Here is a 23,586-nt window from a genome sequence, read left to right as displayed (position 1 = left end):
AGCATTGTTGACAACATCAGCTCTGTCAGGGCAGTGATTTAGGGCTGGATTTCCTAAATTTCTTTAAAAACAGTCTGCATTGCTGGAAATATGTCACATACTGCGGTAACACTTTACAAAAAGGTTACATTAGTTAATCTTAGTTAAGGTATTAACTAAAATGAATGAAGAATACATTTATTACATTGTATTACAGCACAACTTCGGATTTTAGGATGGCAAAAAGTGCACATTTAAAGGCACAATTAAACTAAACAGATATTGCAGTTATCTTAGAAAACATGACATGATTAATCAATAAATGCAACAACATCAATCCTATTTGTACACATTTGTAGTCTTTCTGATTACTGATTTTTAACGAATCCAGTAAATTCCCAGTGGATAAAATCTGCTACTCTTTTGAATATCCTGTTGCACCCTGGGATAGATCACTTTACAGACACTAAATGGGTCATGATTTTAAAGTTTAGATCTTCTCAGTGCCTGACCTGTCTGTTGATGATCTTTTTATCCAGGTTGTCCCAGAGCATCTTCAGCTCATTCATTGGCTCCAGGATGGAAGTGCGGTCGTCTTCCTCGAGCACCTTCTTCAGCAGGAGCCCGGCGTGATGGTTCAGCCTTTCCATCTCGATCTGCAGCTGGTACGCACCACCTTTGAACTCCTTCACACACACGACACGATGCGCTGCATTAGGGTTAACCACTTACTGTTGACATTCACTGTCTATTCACTGATAGCATGCTGTCTATCTCTGCTACTAGTAAATTCTTGCAGAAATTATGTGCAAATCAAATATTGAGCTAAAAGCATGTTAATTCACCTACAAGCCAATGGTTAAACATTTACAAATGTGCAGGCTCAGAGCAGCGGTGTAAGATGAAGCAAACGAATGGCTCTGTGTGAACACAGCTGCTGTGTGCTCTGTCAGCTCAATTACTCAAATAGTCACAAAACAATCAAAAATGAAAGAGCCTGGCGATAAATAGCTTTCTACTTTGATTTGGATCCACTATGACTTTGACAAAAAGCAGTGTGTCATGGCTATGGGAAAATCTGCCACACACAAGCAGTAAATCAATACCTTCAGCTCCTCGATCTGCTGTTTCACAGTCTCCAGGTCCGTGCCCACGGGCGACATCAAATCCAGTTTGCCTTCCATAATATCCACCGAGTCAAACATGTTCTGTCAGGGAGGAGAAAACTATTGTCACAGGCTGCACAACATCCGCACCTTGCATCGAGTCGAGTTTCACGTTTAGCCCCGACACAAATGAGGCTCAGGTGACAGTGAAAACGAACAAAACTGAGCCACACCTAAACCAATATGATACATATCTGGAGTTTGGGGAAAACAAGTACAACCGGAGACTTTCTGAGAATAACTGAGAAATTAATCTTGAATTATTGAGCAACCAGCTTAGCATGATTAAAGTAAGGCACGTTCTTGATCTGTGTACACTATGACAATGACAAAAAGCTTTCTCTTTCAACGTCTTTGTGCATCCTCTTGGTGCCCGCTTGGGCTGAATCACATCACAATCCTTTTTTTCCTTCAGATCTGTGTTCAGAGTCATCAGGAGGTAGTGGTCTGTGTGTCGTATTAACCTGGAGACTGTCCTGGAACTGCACCGCAGCTTGCATGGCTTCCTCTAGACTCTCCACTCTCTCTTTCCATGCCTTGTTCAGGGTTTCCCAAGCTGAGTTCACCTGAGGGACGTACGAGATGTGGTCAGACATTATACAGTGTGACGCCAGCTCATCCAGCACTTCTGTTACACACAGAAAGAGTGGCTAATATGTGTTCACTCTAATTTTATTATTATTATTTGTTTTAATCCTGCTAATACATTTTATACTGGATACACTTTAAAGTTATAATGGTATTTATTTTTTAAAGACTGTTCCATTCCTTTATTTCTAAGGGTGCATTCATTCTTCTCTGACTTCATTACCTCATCTATACTTTTCTTGATCACTGGTTTATCAGGTTCTCCGCATGCTGTCATAAGCTCCGCCCCCAGATTCTGGACCACATTCAGTTCCTCCTGCAGTCCGTCAATCTCTTCTCTAAAGCCCTGTGAAGCAAACCAACATTTATGAAGATGTTGCACAGAGCTGAAGGAATCTGAAACATCCTGCTCTGAAGCTCCCAGACCTCCACAGACTCTTGCTGCTGCTTGACCACTGAAGGATCGACTCCAGGCTCCTCCAGCTCTTTCAGCAGGTCGTGTGTGTCTTTGATGGTGACGATCAGAGCGCAGTGATCACACCAGAACTTCTCGGCTAAGTCCATGACATCCAGGAGCTTGGCCTCTCTTTCCTCCAGAAGAGCTTGGATGTCATTCCACAGAAACACCATCTGGTCCAGCTTATCTTGAACAGCTTTAAACAAAACAGAGGAACGCATTTTATCACACTGCTTTAAAACCGAGTAGTCACACAAGCCCCGATCCCATACCCATTACCTTTGGCCGAAAGGTCCTTGTCTGCTCCTTCGGAGCGAGCGATCATCTCCTCTCCTCGCTGCTTGAGGGTCTCATACGATGGCTGAAGTTTCTCCAGGTCTACATTCACGGCTTTGTTCTCCGATATCTGCTCTCGGATCTTCTCCACCTCGACTGAGATGGATGGAGGCTGACGCAGGCGTTCGGCGATGCGCTCCAGAGACTCCAGCATTGGGTCTATCTTATCATGGAACTGTAGAGATCATTGACAAGCAGAAATGTGCATAGTTAAGATGGATTCAAGGGATTAGTTCACCCAAAAATGTCATTTCTGTCACTGTCTCATTCTCAAGCTGTATGCGTTTCTTTCTTGTGTGGAACATTTGGAGAATGTGGGTAACCAAACAGTGCTGGTAGCTTTTGACTTCAATGGTTCAAGTCAATGGTTACCAGCACCTGTGGTGAACTATCCCTTTAACCAGTGCTGAAGAAGAGAAGAATATGACTGATGAACTGTACCTGAGTGGATTTGGAGATGGCCTCATCCAAGGCAGCTGCTCTATGCTTGACGTCCACTTTCAGCTGGCTGTACAGTTTTTCCGCAGCCTCGTATTTCTCTCTGATTGGCAGCCCTTCACTGGGACTCAACTCCACCAGCTGAGGTCCAGTTTTATTCATCTTGTCAATGTGTGGCTTGTGCTCTGCTATCAGCTCCCTCATTTGCTGAAGACGGAAAGTTTAACATCATCATGAAATGCAATGGATAGTTCATAGCATTATAATCAGAAGAATAAATCTGTTAAAGGTCAAGCACAATCCGACAACATATCACGCAGATCTCAAATAACATCTGTCTGGCCACTGATGTACATAATACTTTATCCTCTTAGCTGTTCTAATCAAGCACTAAGCTATTCAAGACTGCATTACCATGATTTTACAACAGTTAAGCATAAGGCAAAAACAGTAGACCATCACACATAGAGTCACAGTCTCAAACAACATATTGCTTTATTAAAATATCATCAACTACAAAATATATACATGACAAATATATGACAGCAGTGTCCAAATGTCTTCAACTTCTTACAATGTATCTACACTGAAGGAATCACCTCGTCACCTCAAACGTACTAAAACATTACACATCACAGCACTGCATGTGTGGTTGAATCAGATTGAGAAAATAGTCTGATAGTCAACATAATTTAACGGCTTAATTTACTGTTCATCTGATTATTTCAGGTCAGCACCACATGTCAGTCAGATTGAAAGTCATTTGGAGTGATTCAGGTGCTTACATGAAGACTTTACAATTGGATTATTTGACCAATCTGTTTTCAAATAGATCATGTGAGTGCATGTAAACGTAGCTAATATTCATATACGTGAACCCATCAATATTAAAGGGTTCACCCAGATAGCAAATTTATGTAAGTAATAACTTACCCTCATGTATATATATATATAATGATTTTATTTCAGACATCTGCTGAGTAGTGTCCATCAGCTAAAGGAGTATTAGTAGCTGTTCCAGCAGGTGTATGTCTTACCCTCAGCTCCTCTTGTTGCTGTCGAAGTGCTTCGTACTCAATAGTCGGCAGGGACAGCTGAGTGAAGGCAGTCCTCGTCTCCTGCAGCCATGGCCAGAGTTCATCGTGTGTTTCCCAGAACTGACAGACCAGAGAATGAGCTCTCTCCAGCTGCAGACAGCGCTCTGAATTCAGCTGGCTGACCACGCTGTATTTCTCTGACAGTGTCTGGAGCTTCATCTGTATGACACCACAGCCATTTTAGTCAGGAACCTCCACTGTACAGTTTAAGATACGATTCTTTATATATTCTCCTTTATTTACCCTCAGCGCCTGCTTCTCTGCCTCATCTTTACTGTTCATAATGACCTCGCTGGTCTTCACAATCTCATCCACAGCATCTTTATGTCTCATAATGTCCATGGAGAAGCTCTGGAGGAGAGAGCGTGCTTTAGACAATGTGTGCTTTATATTGTACTGTGTGTTTCTGTGACAGTGCAGGTTAGAGACGACCACGTGAACACACAACTGACCTTCTGAGCCTGTAACTGAGCTGTGGTCTGCTCCGGCTCAAGTCTGACGTCCCCAAGGCATAACAACTTCCTTTCTGCCTCCGTCAGCCAGTCAAGCTCAGCGGTGGCAGCCTGCTCAAACTGCACATCAGAGCACAGATATGTGACTGTCTATGTCACATTTCCATACACTTCTAGTATTTCATGCAATTCAGAATAAACTTAATTGACATTAAATTATTAAATATTATTTTACAAACTCGTATGCATGAACTGATCAAGTCTTCTTGACTATTGTGATGCAAATGCAATCAATCTGGGTCACACACTCCATTAGTATACTATGTAAACACCATCAAGGCAGCTCAAGAGGGTAAAATGAGTTTAGATGACATTAAAGCGCTAAGAATTAGCACCACATTCCCCCTCAGCAGCAATCACCGGGTGTGCTTCATCAAACTTCATTGGGAATCATCCTAACAGAAGAGTATTGTTATTTTCCCAAGCAGCTGAGAACCACTGTACCTGCTGGGATTTTAAGATGGCAGCTCCGGTCTGGTCTACATGCTGTGTAATAGCATCGCTAGCCGTTCTGTAGCGCTCGTTGTCATCTGTGACCATCCTGTCCAAGCCTTCTCTTGCTCGCCATGGGACGAGTTCCAGCAGAGCGCTGCTTACTTCATTCAGAGAGTCCACCAGTGGCTTCTGACCCTTAACCTCCTTCATCAGGGTCTGGATGAGCCAAAGAGAGAAGTAGTGATAAACTGATACATCCACCACTTCTGACAATATTTTCATGTTGAAATCATAAACACTTTGCATTTTTAAATATTATTCTTTAAATAAGTATGTTTCTTCTGTTAACATCTAAAAGTTACATGTACTTTGTGGTAACATTTTAGTATAGGGACCAATTCCCACTATTAACTAGTTGATTATTAGCATGCTATTATTAACATATTGTCTGTTTATTAATACTTATAAAGCATGTATAACACATATTCTACCATATTATACATCCGTAATCCTACCCAATACCTAACCTTAACAACTACCTTACTAACTATTAATAAGCAACAAATTTGGAGTTTATTGAGGCAAAAGTCATAGAGTAGTAAATGGTTTGTTGATAGCGAGAATTGGACATTAAAATAAAGTGTGACCACTAAAGGAATAAGAGTAAATTTTGCATAATAACAAGCAACTGACCCTCAACCAAACCCCAACCCTTTAGTAATGTGTTTTTAATTAATATTACTTAGCACATATTTGTGTAATTAGGCTCTAACAATGGCATCTTAAAATACAGTGTAAACGAGTATATTTTTAGCCAGTGTCTTATTTTCCTCAATTAATCTGGATTACTTATTTAGCATCAAAACATCAATCTTACATCACCATCAACAGAGTGGTCATCTGTCAGATAGCTGGAGGCTCATTTGTCACACAACCATACATTTTAGACACCAAATTCTCAATATCTACTGTGTTGATCTTTTCAATCAATAAAACATAATTAAACAGAGTCCAGCAGAGCTGCTGTTTTTCTGATCAACACTGGTGTTTTGTTCCTGAAGTATTCAGTGTATTTGAACAGGCAAGTTAATGGATTTATGACCCACTCATAAAGACTGTCACTTGATTCATTCTTGAATGAATCACCTGTTTTACCGAACTTGAATGTTGAATTAATCAAACATTAGTCTCATAACATTATTTATGCTATTGTAACTGCAGTGTAAATGCATTCATGGCATCTCTGAGCTGCATTAAACATTCTGCGTGAACACAGATGCAGTTTCTGTGACACCTCTGCAGTCCAAAGATGGACATTGACATATTTTTTGAAAACATTTAAGAATTTACAATTAACATAGATACACTCTCTATTAAATAGCACAGTTTAAGAATTTATTGAGTCTTCTGAAACTATGAAGTACGCAAATGAGGGAAAGACTTAAAAGACTCATTTTAGATGTCTAGCAGAAACACTTGAGATCTCAGCTGTGATTTTTTTTCACCCATGGGTTAAATACAGCTGCATTACTGACACTTACTCTCTGCCTCTCTTGTAAGTGAGTGAGCTGCTCTCCGACCGGCTCTTGAGCTGTAAACGTGGCCAGCTCAGACTCTACCTTCTCCAACCAGGAGTTCAGCTCTTCGTGGCTGTTTTGCAGCTTTGTGGCAAGAGACAGGGCTTTGTCCAGAGTCTTTGAAACATTGTTGCTCATTGTGTTGATCTCTGAGTACCTCGTCTTTATTCCATCTAGTTTACCTTGGATGACGACAACCTCATCGCCTGAATGAAAGTGTGCACCCAAGATACAGAAATTCACATATTTTCAGAGCACAGAAAACATTTCATCAATCAGGAAACCTTCTAAATGTTGACTCAGGTCATGCAAATATATAAAAAAAAATATTGCATTTTTTAAATCTCACCTGTGGTCTGTTTCAGCAGTTCTAACCCATTTAGGATGGCCTGTTCAATATCTAGTTTCCTCAACTCAATGTCTTCATGAAGAGCCTGGACATTGAAACATACATCAGTCACCAGCATCTTCTGACAGAGTGATATAAATCATACCACACCACTGCAAACAGACAAATGAAATGAAAACGGGAAGGAAGCCTTAAGAGGAGGAGCTTGTAAAGTACCAGCTGCTCAGCATGCTGTTTTGCGATCACAGTCATCGTGTAGTCTTGGATCGAGACTTCGCTCAGTTTGGTGTGCATCTCATCGAGCCAGGTCATTAGGGCCACTTCGTCCTCCCCAAAGAGCTGGGCATTAGCACAAGCCTGCCGCAATAGCTCGGACTTCTGCCGGCAATGCTCCTGCAGCTCGATGTAGCTGCTGTGCGTGCTGTCAAGCTTTGCCTGCACCAGCTGCTTGTCATCCACACAGCTGACCGCCCGTAGAGACTGGCCCAGACTCATGGCCTGGTACAAGATCTTACCACGGCCCAAAACCTCCTCCTCTAAAGCCTGATTACCATGGAATGGGGTGGGGAAACCATAACAGAAAAAGAATGTGTCAAATGAGAACACAAGAACAACAGAAATGAAGGGAAAATAGGCAATGGATAAAAAAAGATAAACACGATGACAAACAAACTAAACATGGACATGGGACTACGCTGTGGCTACAGATGGTTCTGCACCTTATGCCGAGAAATTTGCTCCTCTATCTTGGTCGTCTGGGTGCCGATGGGCTCTGAGTTGGCTAGTCTTTTTTCAGTAGCTGCCAGCCACTCCATCAAAGGCACAAGGGTCTCGTGGAATTGCTGTGCCACCACCAAAATATTCTCCAACTGCTTTTGTCTGCCAAAAACATTGCAGTTAGTTTCATGTCTGAACATGAATGGGTTTGTTTACACTGTACAGAGAGAAAACAAAGTACTTTACAAATGACAAAGACAAATTATATCTTATGAACAGATTCAGAAAATAAGAACCAGTATTTATTTAGAGCTGGACCCTAGGATTGGTCGACCCAAGGATTTTTTATTTTTTTTTGGCTTCACACACAAAACGTGATAATAGTCTATTTTTATTTGACTTGCCAACAATAGGGACTTCATTTCCTAAATAGATTTGTGTTAATAGTTTTACCTGTTCTCAGCTTTCTTAAGTAGGGCGTCCCACCTTTGCCCCAGGCATTCAATCTCTCTTGCAATCTTCTCCTTATCAACAGTATCAGCTAAGTCTGTCACCTTCCGTCCCTCCGTCTTAATCAGCTCCACCGTAGCTCTCCGGTCATCCAGCAGTCTCTGCAGGAGCTAGACAGAGCCAGCAGAAAGAATACAGTGATGTGTAAAACCAAAAGACAGATTTCAGTCAACTAATTCTCACTGAGATCTAAAGTCTAAGCATTTCGGCGATCATACCTTCTGCTCTTGTATCTGTGCTTTCACCACTTTGAATTCTGCTGATGGAGGCTTCTGATTGGCCACCAGCTCCTCGGTGTCCGTGAGCCAGCTGAGAAGGGACTCCAGTGCATCCTGGAACCTGCCACACTGCAGCAGGGCTTCATGAAGCTGTGCAGATCGCTCCGCAACCTGAGGAGATCACAAATACAGAAGTTTTAAGGAAACTATCTTAAAACTATAGCTTGATATGCTAGAAATTGGTGTAGCATCTCAAACTACACCGCTTCTTGTTATAAAACCTAGCTACACTATTTTACGGACTAGTCTTAAACTACTGAAAAGGCATCACTACTTGTGTGAAGTGACATTCAGCCAAGTATGGTGACCCATACTCAGAATTTGTCCTCTGCATTTAACCCATCCAAAGTGCACACACACAGCAGTGAACACACACACACACCCGGAGCAGTGGGCGGCCATTTATGCTGTGGGGCCCGGGGAGCAGTTGGGGGTTCAATGACTTGCTCAAGGGCACCTCAAGTCGTGGTAATGCCAGCCCGAGACTCAAACCCACAACCCTAGGGTTAGGAGTCAAACGTTCTAACCACTAGGCCACGACTCCCCTTGTCAGTTACTCACCAACACTGGCAAACATTATGATTGTTATCAAAAGATTATGAGCATTCCAGAGTGCAGTGGACAAAGAAATCAACTGATTCATACATGATATTGCACATCTTCTTGTCAACTGAAATGTAAACCGCTTTTGAAACTGGATGAAGAGAGGGTCTTACTTTTTTGTTGAGGGTGTTCCATCTGGTGTTGACCTCCTCTAGATCATGATCAAGTTTTTTGGTGCTGGTGCCTTTGGCTGCATTTTGGATCAGTGCTTGGCCCAGTGTGTTCAGTTCCTGCAATTGGCTCTGCAGCGACTCAATGACATCCTTGTGGAAAACCTGTAAGTGACAAATACAGAAGAACACTGAAAACCCATAGAAAAATCTGAGCAATTCAATCTCCATAATATTCAAGCAATCATTAGATAAACCCCAATCTCATGAGGTCACTCTAGCTAAGAACACTATATGGAGTTCTCAAATAAAAATCTAATTAGATGTTTTTCTTGTAATTCATTAGCAGATAAAAACAATGAGAAAAAAAAAAGACTTGTTGAGATCAAGTATAGGCACCAAGCAAAAAAATAAATGTGTACAACATATAGTAGCTACTGCTACAATACTGTTCTGTGGAGCAACATCCCAAACATATGCTAGAGGCCAGCTAGGTTGGTCTTTTCAGCAGGGTAACTAGATATGTTGGAGCCAGCAGCCTTATAAGGTGATGCTCTTCCACAGAAATGGGCACTATGTGCATTCTAAGGCCAGGCAACTGGTTGTTATGAGCGGCTGCGACTCGGTTACAGCCAGCTGTGCACAATCACAACATCTGAGTCACTGAGCAGCAATCACGATAAACCTAATTCAGCTTCTACTAATCTGATTAAGGCCGAATGGCACTAGCCAGCCTCCCAGGAAACACTAATCAAACGATCAACATTCGTGGCTATTTTGGGGTACCTGGGTGGAAGGCAAGGCCACAAGTTCCATCTGAGAACATTCAGCTATGGAAGTTAATAGACTCTCTATGTCTTCATCATCCACGTGTTTTATTCCATTGGAGAAACCTGCCTCCCTTTCAACTAACAACAAGAAATCCTCCAAGTCTGCCATTTTGGAGTCCGTAACTCTTTGCTCGCATTCATAACACTTTTCGTCCTTGGTTTCATGTTGTTCTAGATTCTGCCGGCGATGTGAAAGAGTCTTTGGTTCTGTCACCACATCACTGAGCAGCTCAAAGTCACCCTCCAAACAAATGTCTTCGGGAAGTTCAGCTGTGGGTAATTCCTCATATCCTGAGAATGTTGTGGAGTTGTGTGTTTTACTACTCGACTCTGCCAGCGTCCTGACATTTATAGCTGAAAAATCGCTATTAGAAACAGTGTGCTGACCCACACTGAGGTCTGAGATGTATGTATTGTTCCGTTGTTGGCTTCCAAGCGTTGATGCGTTTGTGTAATACAGCGAAGTGGGTAATCTGTCTTTAAGTGGGGAGAAGGGGAACTCTTCCTGACCAGAACTGAGGGAACACCCTGGCTTCAGGTCCCCAAATACATGCACCCCCTCAGCAGATGAAAGGCTTCTTGTGCCAGGCTCGGGTCGCCTCTGGGCTCGTGAGTTTCGTTGTTCTCTTTCCACAGTGGGACTACACAGACCCGAGTCGCCTTTTGAGTTAAGAGAGTTGGTCATACTGCTTCCTCTTCCCCCTCGACCCATTCCCTCATTGCACAGCGTTCCGCTGCAGCTGCCATACTCGCTGAGGTTTGGGGGTGCAAAGGTCCGCCAGGAACGACGATACTGTGCCGGCTCCTTTTTCTCACCCACTGGCCGTGGCTTACATAACATGGTGTCTGCACCCCGGATAATATCTCCAGTAAGCTTCAAGCCATCGAACACCAGCCGCTCATCAAAGCGCACCGCCTCCCTGCTGCGGAGCTCAAAAGCACTGGAGGAGGCCAAGACGCCGTTCCCACAGAGTGCGCTTATGTCCAGGTTGCGATGGCTATATGGTAAAGTGCCGACTAAGTGCCTTGAGGCCAGGCTGCCTTTAGAGCCCGAGTCAATTTGCTCATTCAGACGCACTGTATCATAAATGGACCTCTGGGGAACATAACAGTCATCGATGTTGAGGTCCTCCTCCTCTCCTTTGCCTACACAAGAAGGGTTCTGCCGCAGACAGTCTGGTCTACTCAGTGGTTTGCCCATTATGACTTATAACAATGAGGTAAAGCTTTTCAGTGCAACAATCCAGACATGAAAACATAAAAGAAACTTAAAAAAAGCCAACACTTTACCCCAAAGACAACGTGAGAAAATAAATACAACAATATATAAAACTATAGACTTTTTTTGACTGTGTATTAATGTATACAATTTAAAATAAAAAAATTACAATACCACAAAAATACTATACATTTTTTTTACGTTTATTTTATAGAGATGATGAAAATAAAGTTAATAGTTGTTTTTTCTGTTTGTTTGTTTTGTTATTTCTAATATACATCACTTCTTCCTCTTATACATCCTTTTCCAAAATGACAATCCTGCTGGTTTGCATTTCTCGCCATTGTCACAACTTGTCATTGTTGCTTGTTTCCTTAGTCCTTTATAACTCCATCACAGTCATCATCCAGTGCTTGGAATTTTAGAATTTCCTGAGAACTCCTGTACAGTTATCCACACAGAGGTATCCTGTATGCTGGCATATCCCGATACAAATTCTCAAATCTGGGAAAACAAAGCCATAAGCTCCAGGAGAAACAAAAAGCCGCTCCTGCTTCTCTTGCAGTCCAACCGGCAATGACAGACACCCTCCTGGCACAGGGCTCAAGGCCCCGCCCCCCTCACATTATTCAGGCAACATCTGCCACAGCTCCATTTGTGCGGGTGCATGCTGATTGGTAGACGCTTGACCCTCTTTTAATTCTCCCCTTCTGTCTCCGTGTCCCATTTGACTTAATTCTTAGTGTGCTTCTGCTCTGACAACAGCTCTCCTCCTCTTGTCAGGGGAAGGCAGAGAGAGAGAAAAAAGCAAAGCTACAAAATCGACCGGCACTATCTCTCAGATGACATCACACAAGGCAGAAATAGATATGCTTTCTGCTCTCTTGCCCTCTCCGTCCCTTGTTTCTCCTCCTCCCTGCCTGGTGTTTTGGAGCCTGAGAAGAGCCTGTAGTGTCTCATAATTACAGCGGAATGCTTAGGGAGGAACTAGATGGGGGTAATGAAACACCGTAACCTGTGCCAAGTGCATGACAGGTCTTTTTTCATGTCAAGTGGACAAAGTGGGAGAAGCAAAGGATTGAAGGGTAGACTAAATAAAGAATGCAGTTTTGTTTCTGGTACTTTTCAACTTTACTTGTCATATGTAATTCCTGTGGCTCAGTGGTAGACCATTGTGTTAACAGCACAGAAAGACATGCGTTCAACTCCCAGGGAACACACATACTGGTAAAAAAAAGAATGTATAGCCTGAATGCACCATAAGTTGCTTTGGATAAAAGTGTCTGCTAAATGTGTAAATGTAAATATAATCTCTAGATATGTTGTAGTGCCCTTCAAAGTGAACTACACAGTACATGTGTTCAATCCTGTTAGGCCCTACATAGGGAACAAGAGTTTTTGTCAGTCATTGAGCACCAGCTCAGATTTTAGTTGAAGTTGGCAATTGTGCATAAGTAATGAGGCCATTATAATGTCATTATCATGTCCATTCACACTGCAGTTAGCATGAAATATTGCAAATGTAAAGCTGAACTTAGTGCTTGAAGGGAGTAGTGAACAGCACATGGGTGTCTGGGAATCAATACACCGCCTCTGTGTTAGCAGAAAGAGGAAATCAGGAAGCTGGCAGAGGTGAAGAGGTCAAAGATGTGTGGGATTCGAAAACAGATATTTTGTAATAATCCAGGCCGTGAATTAACAAGAGCAGAACATTAGTTTTCATAGTTCCAAGGTCCAAGATATCTAATGTCTCTGAGATGTGTTTACTGCTGCTGACGCCACAGAGATGTCTCATGAAGCAAATAAAAGGGATTTATCTTTCTATGAGGCGCTGTATTTTGATAAACCTGACCATTTGCTGTGCTTTACAGCTGCTTGATTTGGGGGCCTCATTTATAAAAATGAGCAGAATTTGTTTATGAATAATTATGAATGTAAAATGTGACACTTTACACAAGAATGATTTTACTAATAATTTGCACATAAGTTTGTGACCCTTGAAGTTCTGACCAAACATTTGTACGTGGCAAAAACTTTGATGCATGAAACCATTCATTTAAAACCAGACATGATAGGACAATGGCTGTCTGTGCACAGAAACAGGGCAGGGATGTTTCCCCGTCCAAAAAAAAAACAAACAAAATCTCTCACCATTCACACGAACAATACCCACAGGCACTGAAATGCAAAACTATTATTTAGAAAATAACAAAGGTTAAATCTCTGAATATATTCCTCAAGCACTCAAAGGCTGAGATCCTTTGGGCCAAAAACGTTATCTCTCTCTCAACATCCAATGCAACATGATCGCTGTGAAATAACGACTTCATCATAATGCAACAATGTGCATAAGTTCTAGTGCTGTGCTCTCGGCCATTTGTATGGTGAGTCAGGCCGATGAGTCAGCTCAACACTGGGGGCTTCACAAAGGAGCCTTTCCCATCATCATCTATGGAATTACGTACAGCTATGATTCAAGAGCCAGAAATTCCCACAGGTTCGCAGGAGACATTAATGTCATGTCTAAGTAGAAGGAAGACTAAGAACACTAACAACCCTTCAATTTCCAAACAAGTCCTGTAAGTCAGCATGTTGTGAGTTGATTTACATTTTAGGTGTATTCACAAATGAATCCAGTGAATTGAAGAAACAACAAAAAAAATTGGTTAAACAAGAAACTTTATACATGTATATTCTTAAATGACAGAATCAGACTAAAAAAAAAAAAAAATCCTCAGAAATCTATGCCAGCCTTTGTGTTTCATGATCTGGAGTTTAATGGCCATATCAGTGAGGACAAAGCTGATTTTCCAGAAGCAGCTGATGTAACCGTGATCACCCATCCAGACATTGAAAAGAACAGAAAGAATGGGGGAGACTGAACAACAAGGGGTCAAATGATCGACAAACAGCGGCAGCTGATGCTTTATCACAGTGCATGGATGTCCGTGTTTGATTCAGATGCATGTCCAAATATAGGTTAAGCTTCTTTTAGCTTCAAGCTTTTAAAGGCTTTCTGGACAATGTTTTATCACAGTTTAAGTCATGACAATGGTTTTAACCAGGGCAGATATTGTAAATATCACAATGTTGGGTTCAGCAGGTTCTCAGTGTTGTAATAATATACTATACCAATATTATCCATCCTAATATTTCCTTTGATTTCGCTTAAGTAGTACTTTTAATTAGACTATAACAAGAAAAGATAAAACAACTTCAAGTCTTTTGATTATAATAGGAAAACAACGAAGTGTTGCCATAACAAAAGAAAAGAAAGAACATTTCGCTCCAGTATTTGGGTGAATAAGCTACATTTCTGAGCATCTGAACAATCCAGAAATCCCTGCAATAGCATAATTTTCCAAATGATGTACCACTTGAAATATGGAGTCAAAATAAGTCTAAGAATCCAACTGACCAAGACAAAGCTGTCATTTTTGAGAGATGAAGTAAACTTCTAAAAAAATATTGCTGGCTAAAAAAATATACAAGTTAAGCTCTATCATTTGCATCTGTGGCGCAAAAATAATTTCAATCCATCCTTCAGTTTGTAAAAACAAACCAAAATAACTACAGTCACAAACAGACATTGTTGCGCACTACATACTTCTGCTGTGAGCGTATAACTGTCAACAGATTTATATATATATATATATATATATATATATATATATGTAAATGGCAGCAAACTACTGACTGTGGTAATTTGATGCTAACACTAAAATTTCAATTTACTAAACACTGAACGTTCATTTAAATGCTTTGATAGAAACATCATAAATATGAATTAAATGCAACCAAAACTAAATTAAACACTCTAAAATAAAAAGGCTGAACAGATTAATATAGCATAATCAATTTTCTAATATTTTCCACAAGAACAGAATATTTTCCTATACTGTAACTAAATTCAGAAAAAACGAATTAGCTTGCAGCTAAAAATAAGAGAGCTTAAAAAGCCTATTTTTTGCAGTTGAATGTATAGGCCTGCTCGAGTGCTGACCAACAGGGCAAAGAGCAGAGGTCAGACCCCTCAGCCTTTCACTGGGCCACTACGATACACAGCACCCAACTGGCCCCTGGCTGGCTCGCCACACATTCTCAACAATGCCCCATCAGCTGATGCTCTTTTGTTAGCACCAGATGCTCATACTGATCTGTCTACAGACAGGTCTAACATGTGACTAACAGATCAAACACATCCTGCTGTAAAATCGCTGAAATTTCAATAAACAGTTGCCCCTAAAACAGTTGCCCCCCTTTTTTGCATTTAAGTATGTATGTATTGCATTTAACTTACAATACATTTCTTTTCTTTTTTTTTTGTAAAATGATTTAAATGTAAAATGTAGCACTTGATTTCACATTTTGTTGATAATAAAATGGCGTTCATAATTGTAAGATGAAGTGTCATTTCTGTGCTACTAGTTGCCCATATGTAATTACAGTCTAGGCCCAACACACAGTAACAACACTGGCTCAACCAATGGTGTGCATTTGTCTGAACAATGCAACACTGAAGACAGTCAATATTTAGTATGTTGCTATAATATAGCTCGTTTACATTCTGTATTTTATGTTATTTTATGTTCATTAACAGGCATTTTCCCTCAAAAATAAAGATTTGGGTGCCACTAATGTTGCGTAAATCACACTTCACCTGTCCAAATAATTTTGGGGGCCACTGTAGAAACATATCTTATTCATATTAAAATGCAAAGCTAACATTTATTTCATGATCTTTAATGTGAGATTGTGTGAGACTACTTCATATTCACTAACTGTAGTGTTACTATTTTTAGTGAAGCCTTTTGAACCTGATGTCATCTGGGAATAAAAAAAAATGTTCGTTTACAGTAAAGTTATCTAATTTTTTTCATTAAACATGAAATGGACAACTTGCACATTTCTTATTCACAGTCTATCAATCCTTTCAAATGTCAGTGACTGCTATGGATCTTGTAGAAGGGGAACAGAACAAGGTGAGATATGTAATGAATCTTAATTTTACCTTGAATGACTCCAGTTGTTGGTTAATGACTTCTGTTTCCAAGCCAACAGACCCTTGGGACTCCTCTTGTTTTTCGGCACTGCTCAGTTTGTGGCTAAACACCTGCGCCTTGCTGTAGAACTCCTCAAGATGACTGAGGGTCTCCTCAACCTGTTCTCTTCTACCAGTGGCTCGGTCCATCAGCTTTCCACACTGCTTGCCCAGGGTTTCCAAGTCTCTCTTCAGACCCAGGAGATCTGGAGAGGCCTCTGACTCCAGCATCTTTTTGCACCTGTCTCTGCCGTTGGCTGTGTTGGTCATCAGATCCTGAAGTCTAGCAACAAAGTCTTTGATAGTCCTTTGCTGATCCCATAAGGTGTCAAGATCCCTGTCTACAGGAGCCATTCCATCGAACTCATCGTCCAGGTCTGTGAAGTTCGCAAACATTTCACGAATGCTGTTCTGGAATTGTCCAATGCCCTGGAGTTTGTTCTCCAAGGTGGAGCATGCATCCTCTACCTTTTTGGTAATTGACATGTGGTCTTTTTCCAAGCTGTCTGCCTGAAGAAGAAGGTCTGTCACACCTTCCACCTCAGAGGCATCTACCACAAGACTTTTTGCAACATTTTTGAGATGCTCAACCTGGTTGTGGACAGCCTCTAAGCTGTTCTGCTGAGCCTTCATGTTGGTCAGGTTCTTATTGCTGTAGGCCTGGACACCCAAAGCTGAGTGAGAATCGAGCTGTTTCCTGGCAGCCTCCAGCTGCCCTTTGGCTTCTTTCTGTAAGTCGTTGAACTCTTTTAGCTTCTGTGAGATATTTTCTAATGATTCTCTTTTAAGCGTTAGATCTTCTGTCAGCTTATCGACTCTTTTACCAGTAGCTACCTTCTCCTCCCTAACCGAATCCCCATCTGAGGTGACTACCTCCAGGAGGCTGTCTGCAGCTGCATTCATCATCACAACTTGCCCTCTATGCTTCTCAACGTCTTTCTGGATGGCCTTCAACTGTGAGAGGGAGCCCTCGATCTCCACTGAGTTTGCGCTAAGCTTCACATTCTTCTCACTGTCTTCAACCTCTTGCAACCATGAGCTAAGCTTCTCATAGTGTTCTGTGTACTTCAGTGCCCTCTCCAAGGCCCCTTGAAACTTTTCTGCTTTCTCAGCATTACCTTTCTTCACATCATGCCAGCTGGACTTTAGAGCAGAGAGCTGTCCCTGAAGGGCCACCTTCTCTGCCCCCTCCGTGCTCTGGAGGAGAGCTTCTCCCTCTTTAATGATGGTGTTATAAGGTTCTTCATGCTCGCTAATAGCCTTTTGAGCTGCACTGTTCTCCTTGAGACTCTGTTTTAACTTCTCTGCATTAGCAGAGATGGGCTGTGGCATACACTGCTCCTGCAGAGTCTGATTCAGCCAGGCTTGGAAGTCCTTCGATGTCTGATGGAACTGCTGGGAGCTGGCAAAGGCTGAGTTGAGCTGCTCAATCCGCTTTCCTGGTGGACACAAGGAAAGATATAAGAATGTTAGATAAGAAGTACAACAGTTGTCACAATTATGTAATACTGTGTCCAAGCAGGACATAACGTGACAAGTCTCCAGTGCCAAGCATTTTTCTGCAATGACTGAAAGCAAAAATGCAGTATGAAGAGCACAACCAATTGGAACTTGACTGATGTCCGCTATGAATCTACATAATGTGGAGTTTTTGGGGACACCCAGTGCTAAGCAACAGAAATAAAATCCAAGTATATCTGGTCGTAATTGGATAATGGATAATTGGATAATTGGACAGTGTTTGTTCTCTCTCTTTAGGATATACATTTTAAAGGTGAATAGGACTGGTTTCAACATTTTGGAAATATGCATGTAAAATCAAGCACAGGTGGAATCTGCTGATTTTTTTGCATATTCCACACTGATTTTGGGGAGGATTGGTGGAATCGATTTAATCTTACAGTGTATTCAACTTAGCTGAGGAACATTATCAAATTAGCTAAAATATTTGATAAATTAACATACACAGGTCAAAGGATGTATATGACTTTTATGAATAAAGGCCTTTCAAATTCTGGGTAGGTTTTGGCACAGTTCTATGTGTGCAAATAGAAAATCAGGATATTCTGTGATGTTGCAGACAGAAGCAGCTAAACTACAATACCTGCTTTGTCCTCAAGTTGTCTAAATGGTTTAGTGATGCTCTCAAGCTGTTTTGTCAAGTCTGCTCTGAGATACTCCTCAGTCACCATGGCAGAGAGCTCAGAGCAGACGGTTTCTGCCTCCTTCAGCCTCTTCTTCTCCTCTCGTAGCTGAGCCAGGATTGAATTAGTGGCTTCAATCTGCTTCTTGACTTCATCAGGTTGGGTGCTGAGGGCCTGCTGGTTATTAAGTTCAGTCTCCAGACAAGTGGCACTTTTACTGAGGCTTCGCAAGAGCTCCTGGAACTGAGTGGTCTTACCGACAGCCTTCTCAATGAGAGCATGTCTCTGAGACAGCTGATCTGTCAGGGCCTGCCATTTCTGGGAAACAGATGCCAGCTGTTCTTTAACCTGCTCTGCGGCAGGATCCTGCTGCTCTGACGCACTAGCGATGGCTGTGGCCGCCTCGGTTAACTTCTCATACTGAGGCTTGCGGCTCTCGAACTCCTTGAGGAGAATCTAATCAAAGAATCAACATATGACATTAAGTAATATGCATTAAGGGATAACTAATCTTCAGTTGCATAAGAGATAGTACAGCATGTCACTCCATCTTTGTAACATAATAAGATAGATGTCGTCACCATCCCAAACTTGTTTGAATTTCTTCCATGAAACAAGTGTTCACATGAAACAAGCAGAATATGTCATTTTAAAGGCTCCACAAACAGCAAAATAGCATGGTAACACTATAGTTTAAGGACCGATTCTCAATATTAACAAGGTGCTTATTAGCGTGAGTATTATTGGCATATTGGCTGTTTACTAGTACTTATAAAAGCACATATTAATGCCTTGCTCTTCATGGCCAAATTCTACATCCCTTAATCCTACCCCATATCTAAACTTAACAACTACCTTATTAGCTATTAATGAGCAGTTTATTAACTGCAAGACTTCTCAAGACAGAAGACTGCTTTGATCGAGGATGCACTGAATTATGAATAACTATTTAAAAATCTCATCAAAGAAAAAACACAGTAAGAGTATTCTTCAAAATATCTTTTCTGTTCCCCAAAAGAAAGTCACACAGATTTGGAACAACATGAAGATGAGAAAAAGATCGCTCTATTGAATATGAAGGGTGTTTGGATATAGATCTTGCTGTATTATGTTTATTGCAGTATGTAAATAACACAGGACAGCTTAATATTTAAGACACGTTAACGCTATGAAGAAACATGCATGAATTTGAAAATAAAGCACAAGATGACCTTGAAGTTTAAGCATTATTAAGCGCAACAAGCCTATAAAAAAAAAAAACTAAAAAAACAGAGGAAAGCCCTCACTACTCTTGACCGGAGAACTTCTGTAGTTTTAACAGTAACTAGGCAGTTGTTTACATGTATGTATTCAAATTACTGTGCCTTAAGAATTTAAAGCTATTACATTTATATCTTCCTTTATTGTTGTTGTCCTATAGCTTGTAATTTGCATCTTTTTAAGGTTGGCACAAAACCAGCCTTAATATAAAATATGCTGTTATTGTGAAATAAGATTACTCATTTTCTGAAATAAATTTGGAGTGAACTATTCGTCATATAATCTCTAATATTTGATCGTGTATGGCATTAATTCATTCACATGTATGTTTACAGTGTGACTGCCAGTACCTGGACTTGCTGCTTTTGTGTGTTGAGCATGTTTGGGTCCACAGACAGAGGTCCCAGGACGCCCATCATCAGCTCCTTCTCCTGCAGCCACTGTGAGAGCTGCGGCTGGGTCGTCTGGAAGAGCTCCAGCATGCGGGACGACTCCTCCAGGTGCTGCTTCCGGATCTCCACTGTGCCCCTGACCTCCTCCCATCCTGCATCTGTGTGTGGAGCAGAGTAGAGTACACATCACTTTATCACTCCCAGCTCCACTTTAGCTGAGCATTGATTCACAGCGTGTGGTGGACAGAAGATAAGTGTGTGAATCTGCACCTGGCCATCCACACAGATGAGCAGATGAAAGCAGATGGATGGTTTTGGACGTGATGCATGCATACCTATCTGTGCCAGCATGTGCTTCCACTTTTCTGCCTCGGGTGAATCAGGGTGTTCCTCGATTAAACGGAGCAGATTCTCCCTGAGCTGCTGAAGCTGCACTTGCTTTTGTTTCATATTATCTTCAAACACCTGCAAGACAGACAGAATAATCAATGTTGATAGCTTAAAGAATGGTCTTACACTGACATACTGTCAAGGTTTCCATCTTCAATTTATTGGAAAGTTGACACAGAATGTGTGCACTTTCTTTAGACTTTCTGCAGTGATTGTTTAGGAAAATTTATTAAAGTACGTGGAAGTATGCTCCCAGAACGACCTGTTAACCACCTACAAATACTCCACAGTAATGCATTTCATGTACCTTCTGTTGCTCTATCTGTGATTTGACTGTGTCTTTCCCAGAAGGATGGTTACTCAATGATGTTGCCGTTTTCTTTGTGTCTTCCATCCACTGACGTAAAGACTCAGCTTGTTCATGGACGTCTTGAACTCTCTTTAACAAAGCGCCGAGCTCAGAGGACCTGGCCTTCAGGAGTTCCCCCAGATGTTCATAACTGTTGTTAACGTAGGACATGTTCTGCTGTACCAGCATCAGCTCTAATGGCAAATAAAGTATATGCGTATTGTTTTACAAAAAATTGCTATTGGTCACATCTAGAAATTAAAACAATGCATCACTAGTATGAACTTTCACCTTGGTTTGTGAGATAGGAATGGCTGTCTGTACCAGAACCATTATTGATAGCTGATCCTAAAGAGAGAGAGAGAGAGAGAGAGAGAGAAAACATTCCATCTGTTAGCTTTCACGCTAGGTGGAATTAATGAGCAATCATGTAGAATGTGTAGTCTTAAAATATTCCTGGGAAATACCTGAGTTGTGACGTATCTTGGCTTTGGCCGGTGATGTCAAAACACTGATTAGGCTACACAGAGCAGATCCTTTGCTATTTATATCCTGGACTGCAGGAGCTTTGGAGGTCCAGTCGTCCAATAAGCCCTGCAGACAACATAAAAAGACCAGAAAATGTAATTTAGGAATTGTCATAATTTTCTATTGTCATTTGGAACATGAAACACAGTCTTGAATAGTGAGCAGTGAAAGGAGAAAGGAATATTTGAAGAAAGGAATGCGTGCAAATCCGTGATCCCCTGTTTTTCTTCTCCTTATATGGGGGATTCTTCAAATAAACATGTCAGTTCCTTAAGAGGAAAAAGATTTAGAAATCCTTCATCTTTCCTTATTTTGAGTCTTTAATCAAGTCTAACCAGTGCTGATCACTGTGACAGAATGTTTGCTAGAATGATTCTGTTTTGGGGTTCTTTTCCACACAAACAGTTCTTCTATTATAATGTCACAAAAAGTACTAAAATGCAATACTTTTTTCTTTTTTATCAAACATGTTGCAATGCTACAAATTGATAAATAGGTTTAAAATTGTTAAAAGTGCTGAAGAATCAGCCTTCCTCAGAGAGAAGTGTGTCTTCTTCTGTCATTGACATCATGGTTCTGAAGGTGAAAGGTTGGCTCCATCACTCACGTGGACTCTCTGCAGGTCTGTTCCCAGGCTCTGTTCACTGCAGTTGGGCTGAAGCTCTGGCACTTGCTCTTTTGTCTCCTCCAGCCATTTCATTACCAGCCCTGCGGCAGATCTGAACTCCTGCAGCTGCTTCTGACAGGACGAAACCTCCTCTTTCCTGCAATACACAACACATATGCATATAGAGTTTTATTAAATCACTGGCAAAAACATAATTAATATCACATTTCTTCACATCTATCACATTCTATCACGATTTGAGACATAGTCTGTGTTTTTAATCTGAGTATTGTTTTTTAATGCTAAGTGCTGTTATTAATAATCACTTACTTCTCAGTAATTGTGTCTTTAAAAGCATTGAAGCTGTCAGAGATGTTCTGCATCTTGCTCTGGAGGAGAGCAGTGCTTCCTTCTGGACCCAGCTTGCTGAGCTCCTCGGTCAGTTTCTGGAGCGTTCCCATGTCCTTTGAGTGCTCGGCTAACTCTGCATTTGTGTCCTACAAATAAAGATTTGATTCAAACTTCAGAATGTGAAACAGATAAACAGAAGAAACAGATAACTGATCTCTGTCCATTCCGTTTTTTAGATGTTGACCTCAAGGCTACGTGACATGAACCAAAGACATAAAACATCAAATATGAAGTAGACTGGGTTTGGAGAGTGAGCAGCAGACCTGGAGGAGCTGGGAGAGCTCAGTGATGTTCTTCCCTGGCCCCTCTGACTCTGACAGAGTCTGGGAGCTCTTCAGCACAAACTGCTGCACCTTCTCGGATGTCTTCTCAAACTGCTCCACCTTGTCTCGGAGCTCCTCCATCTGAGCCACCTTCTGCTTGTGGCGCTCAGAGGCGTCAGTAAACCGCTGTGACAAGCCCTCCATCTTCGTCTGGAGGAGGGCACCAGCAGCCGGCTCAGCACCCTCCACAAACTTCTTCACCTTTGCCTTCATGGCCAAGATGCTGCTCTGCCTGCTGGACATGTCCTGCTCCAGGGCCTGAGAGAAATGGACATGACCTTTTTTGTTCAAATGAAATATATATATCTATATACTATATACACAGTTTTGTCTGGTATGCTTGTGCTATGTGATGACAGGTCAAAGGTCACATACTGCCTCCTTGCTAAGTGCATCTGCAACAGAGCTGGAGTCCAGCAGCACTTTGGGCGTCTCCTTCACGCTCTCTTCCACCTTCTCCATCCAGGACATCATCTCATCCAGGCCGTCCTGCACACTCAGGGAGCGCGTCAGAGTCACCTGCAGCTTCTCGTTGCGGTCACTCACTGATTTCGACAGGTTCTCATATCTCTCTGTGATGTCATCTACAAACAGAAACTTGTTAAGTTTTCTTCCCAAACTCACAGTGTGTGTTTCACACCATGAGCTTGAGCTTCACATCGTGAGAGTATTCAGACTGTAAGAATCTGAACAGCATATTTCTTTACAAAGACAACTAGAAATTATTTTTTAGAAGATTTGCTTTTTTATGAAATCATATTTATTCTTGTCCATCAAAAGTGTGTTGTCACTTTAATTGTGCAGCACATCAAAAACAGCGTCTGTTCTGAAAGCATGGCTTCACTGCTGATCAGTGATACTCCTGCTCGATGCTCTCGTGTTGTTCCTGCTCCCGGTGTGTGTGTGTGTCATTTCTTAACATGCATGCCAAAATAATATA

At 41.5% G+C, this 23,586-nt stretch overlaps 1 protein-coding gene across 5 annotated transcripts in view; it reads right to left on the bottom strand.

Annotated features, from left to right (window-relative positions):
* LOC128026717 (dystonin) overlaps positions 1 to 23,586 on the bottom strand; it is a 153,325-nt gene that overhangs the window by 34,577 nt on the left and 95,162 nt on the right. For all 5 annotated transcript variants that reach the window (XM_052613974.1, XM_052613977.1, XM_052613975.1 and 2 more), the window contains 29 exons: positions 23,022 to 23,230; positions 22,587 to 22,904; positions 22,243 to 22,409; positions 21,913 to 22,069; positions 21,245 to 21,371; positions 21,069 to 21,125; positions 20,736 to 20,971; positions 20,374 to 20,503; positions 19,997 to 20,196; positions 18,347 to 18,842; positions 16,213 to 17,681; positions 9,156 to 9,317; positions 8,380 to 8,550; positions 8,105 to 8,271; positions 7,654 to 7,813; positions 7,151 to 7,477; positions 6,935 to 7,019; positions 6,550 to 6,791; positions 5,018 to 5,224; positions 4,514 to 4,633; positions 4,305 to 4,412; positions 4,002 to 4,220; positions 2,968 to 3,171; positions 2,470 to 2,701; positions 2,160 to 2,386; positions 1,957 to 2,079; positions 1,610 to 1,711; positions 1,086 to 1,187; positions 492 to 665 (listed from right to left, as the gene is read on the bottom strand). In XM_052613974.1, the coding sequence (XP_052469934.1) occupies positions 492 to 665; positions 1,086 to 1,187; positions 1,610 to 1,711; positions 1,957 to 2,079; positions 2,160 to 2,386; positions 2,470 to 2,701; positions 2,968 to 3,171; positions 4,002 to 4,220; positions 4,305 to 4,412; positions 4,514 to 4,633; positions 5,018 to 5,224; positions 6,550 to 6,791; positions 6,935 to 7,019; positions 7,151 to 7,477; positions 7,654 to 7,813; positions 8,105 to 8,271; positions 8,380 to 8,550; positions 9,156 to 9,317; positions 16,213 to 17,681; positions 18,347 to 18,842; positions 19,997 to 20,196; positions 20,374 to 20,503; positions 20,736 to 20,971; positions 21,069 to 21,125; positions 21,245 to 21,371; positions 21,913 to 22,069; positions 22,243 to 22,409; positions 22,587 to 22,904; positions 23,022 to 23,230 (6,698 nt within the window). The remainder of the gene's footprint in view (positions 1 to 491; positions 666 to 1,085; positions 1,188 to 1,609; positions 1,712 to 1,956; positions 2,080 to 2,159; positions 2,387 to 2,469; positions 2,702 to 2,967; positions 3,172 to 4,001; positions 4,221 to 4,304; positions 4,413 to 4,513; positions 4,634 to 5,017; positions 5,225 to 6,549; positions 6,792 to 6,934; positions 7,020 to 7,150; positions 7,478 to 7,653; positions 7,814 to 8,104; positions 8,272 to 8,379; positions 8,551 to 9,155; positions 9,318 to 16,212; positions 17,682 to 18,346; positions 18,843 to 19,996; positions 20,197 to 20,373; positions 20,504 to 20,735; positions 20,972 to 21,068; positions 21,126 to 21,244; positions 21,372 to 21,912; positions 22,070 to 22,242; positions 22,410 to 22,586; positions 22,905 to 23,021; positions 23,231 to 23,586) is intronic.

Source organism: Carassius gibelio, chromosome A13, assembly GCF_023724105.1.
Source record: "Carassius gibelio isolate Cgi1373 ecotype wild population from Czech Republic chromosome A13, carGib1.2-hapl.c, whole genome shotgun sequence".
NCBI classification, from domain to species: Eukaryota; Metazoa; Chordata; class Actinopteri; order Cypriniformes; family Cyprinidae; genus Carassius; species Carassius gibelio.
The sequence above is the reverse complement of the archived record's forward strand: the minus strand, read 5'-3'. Positions and strand labels throughout refer to the sequence as shown.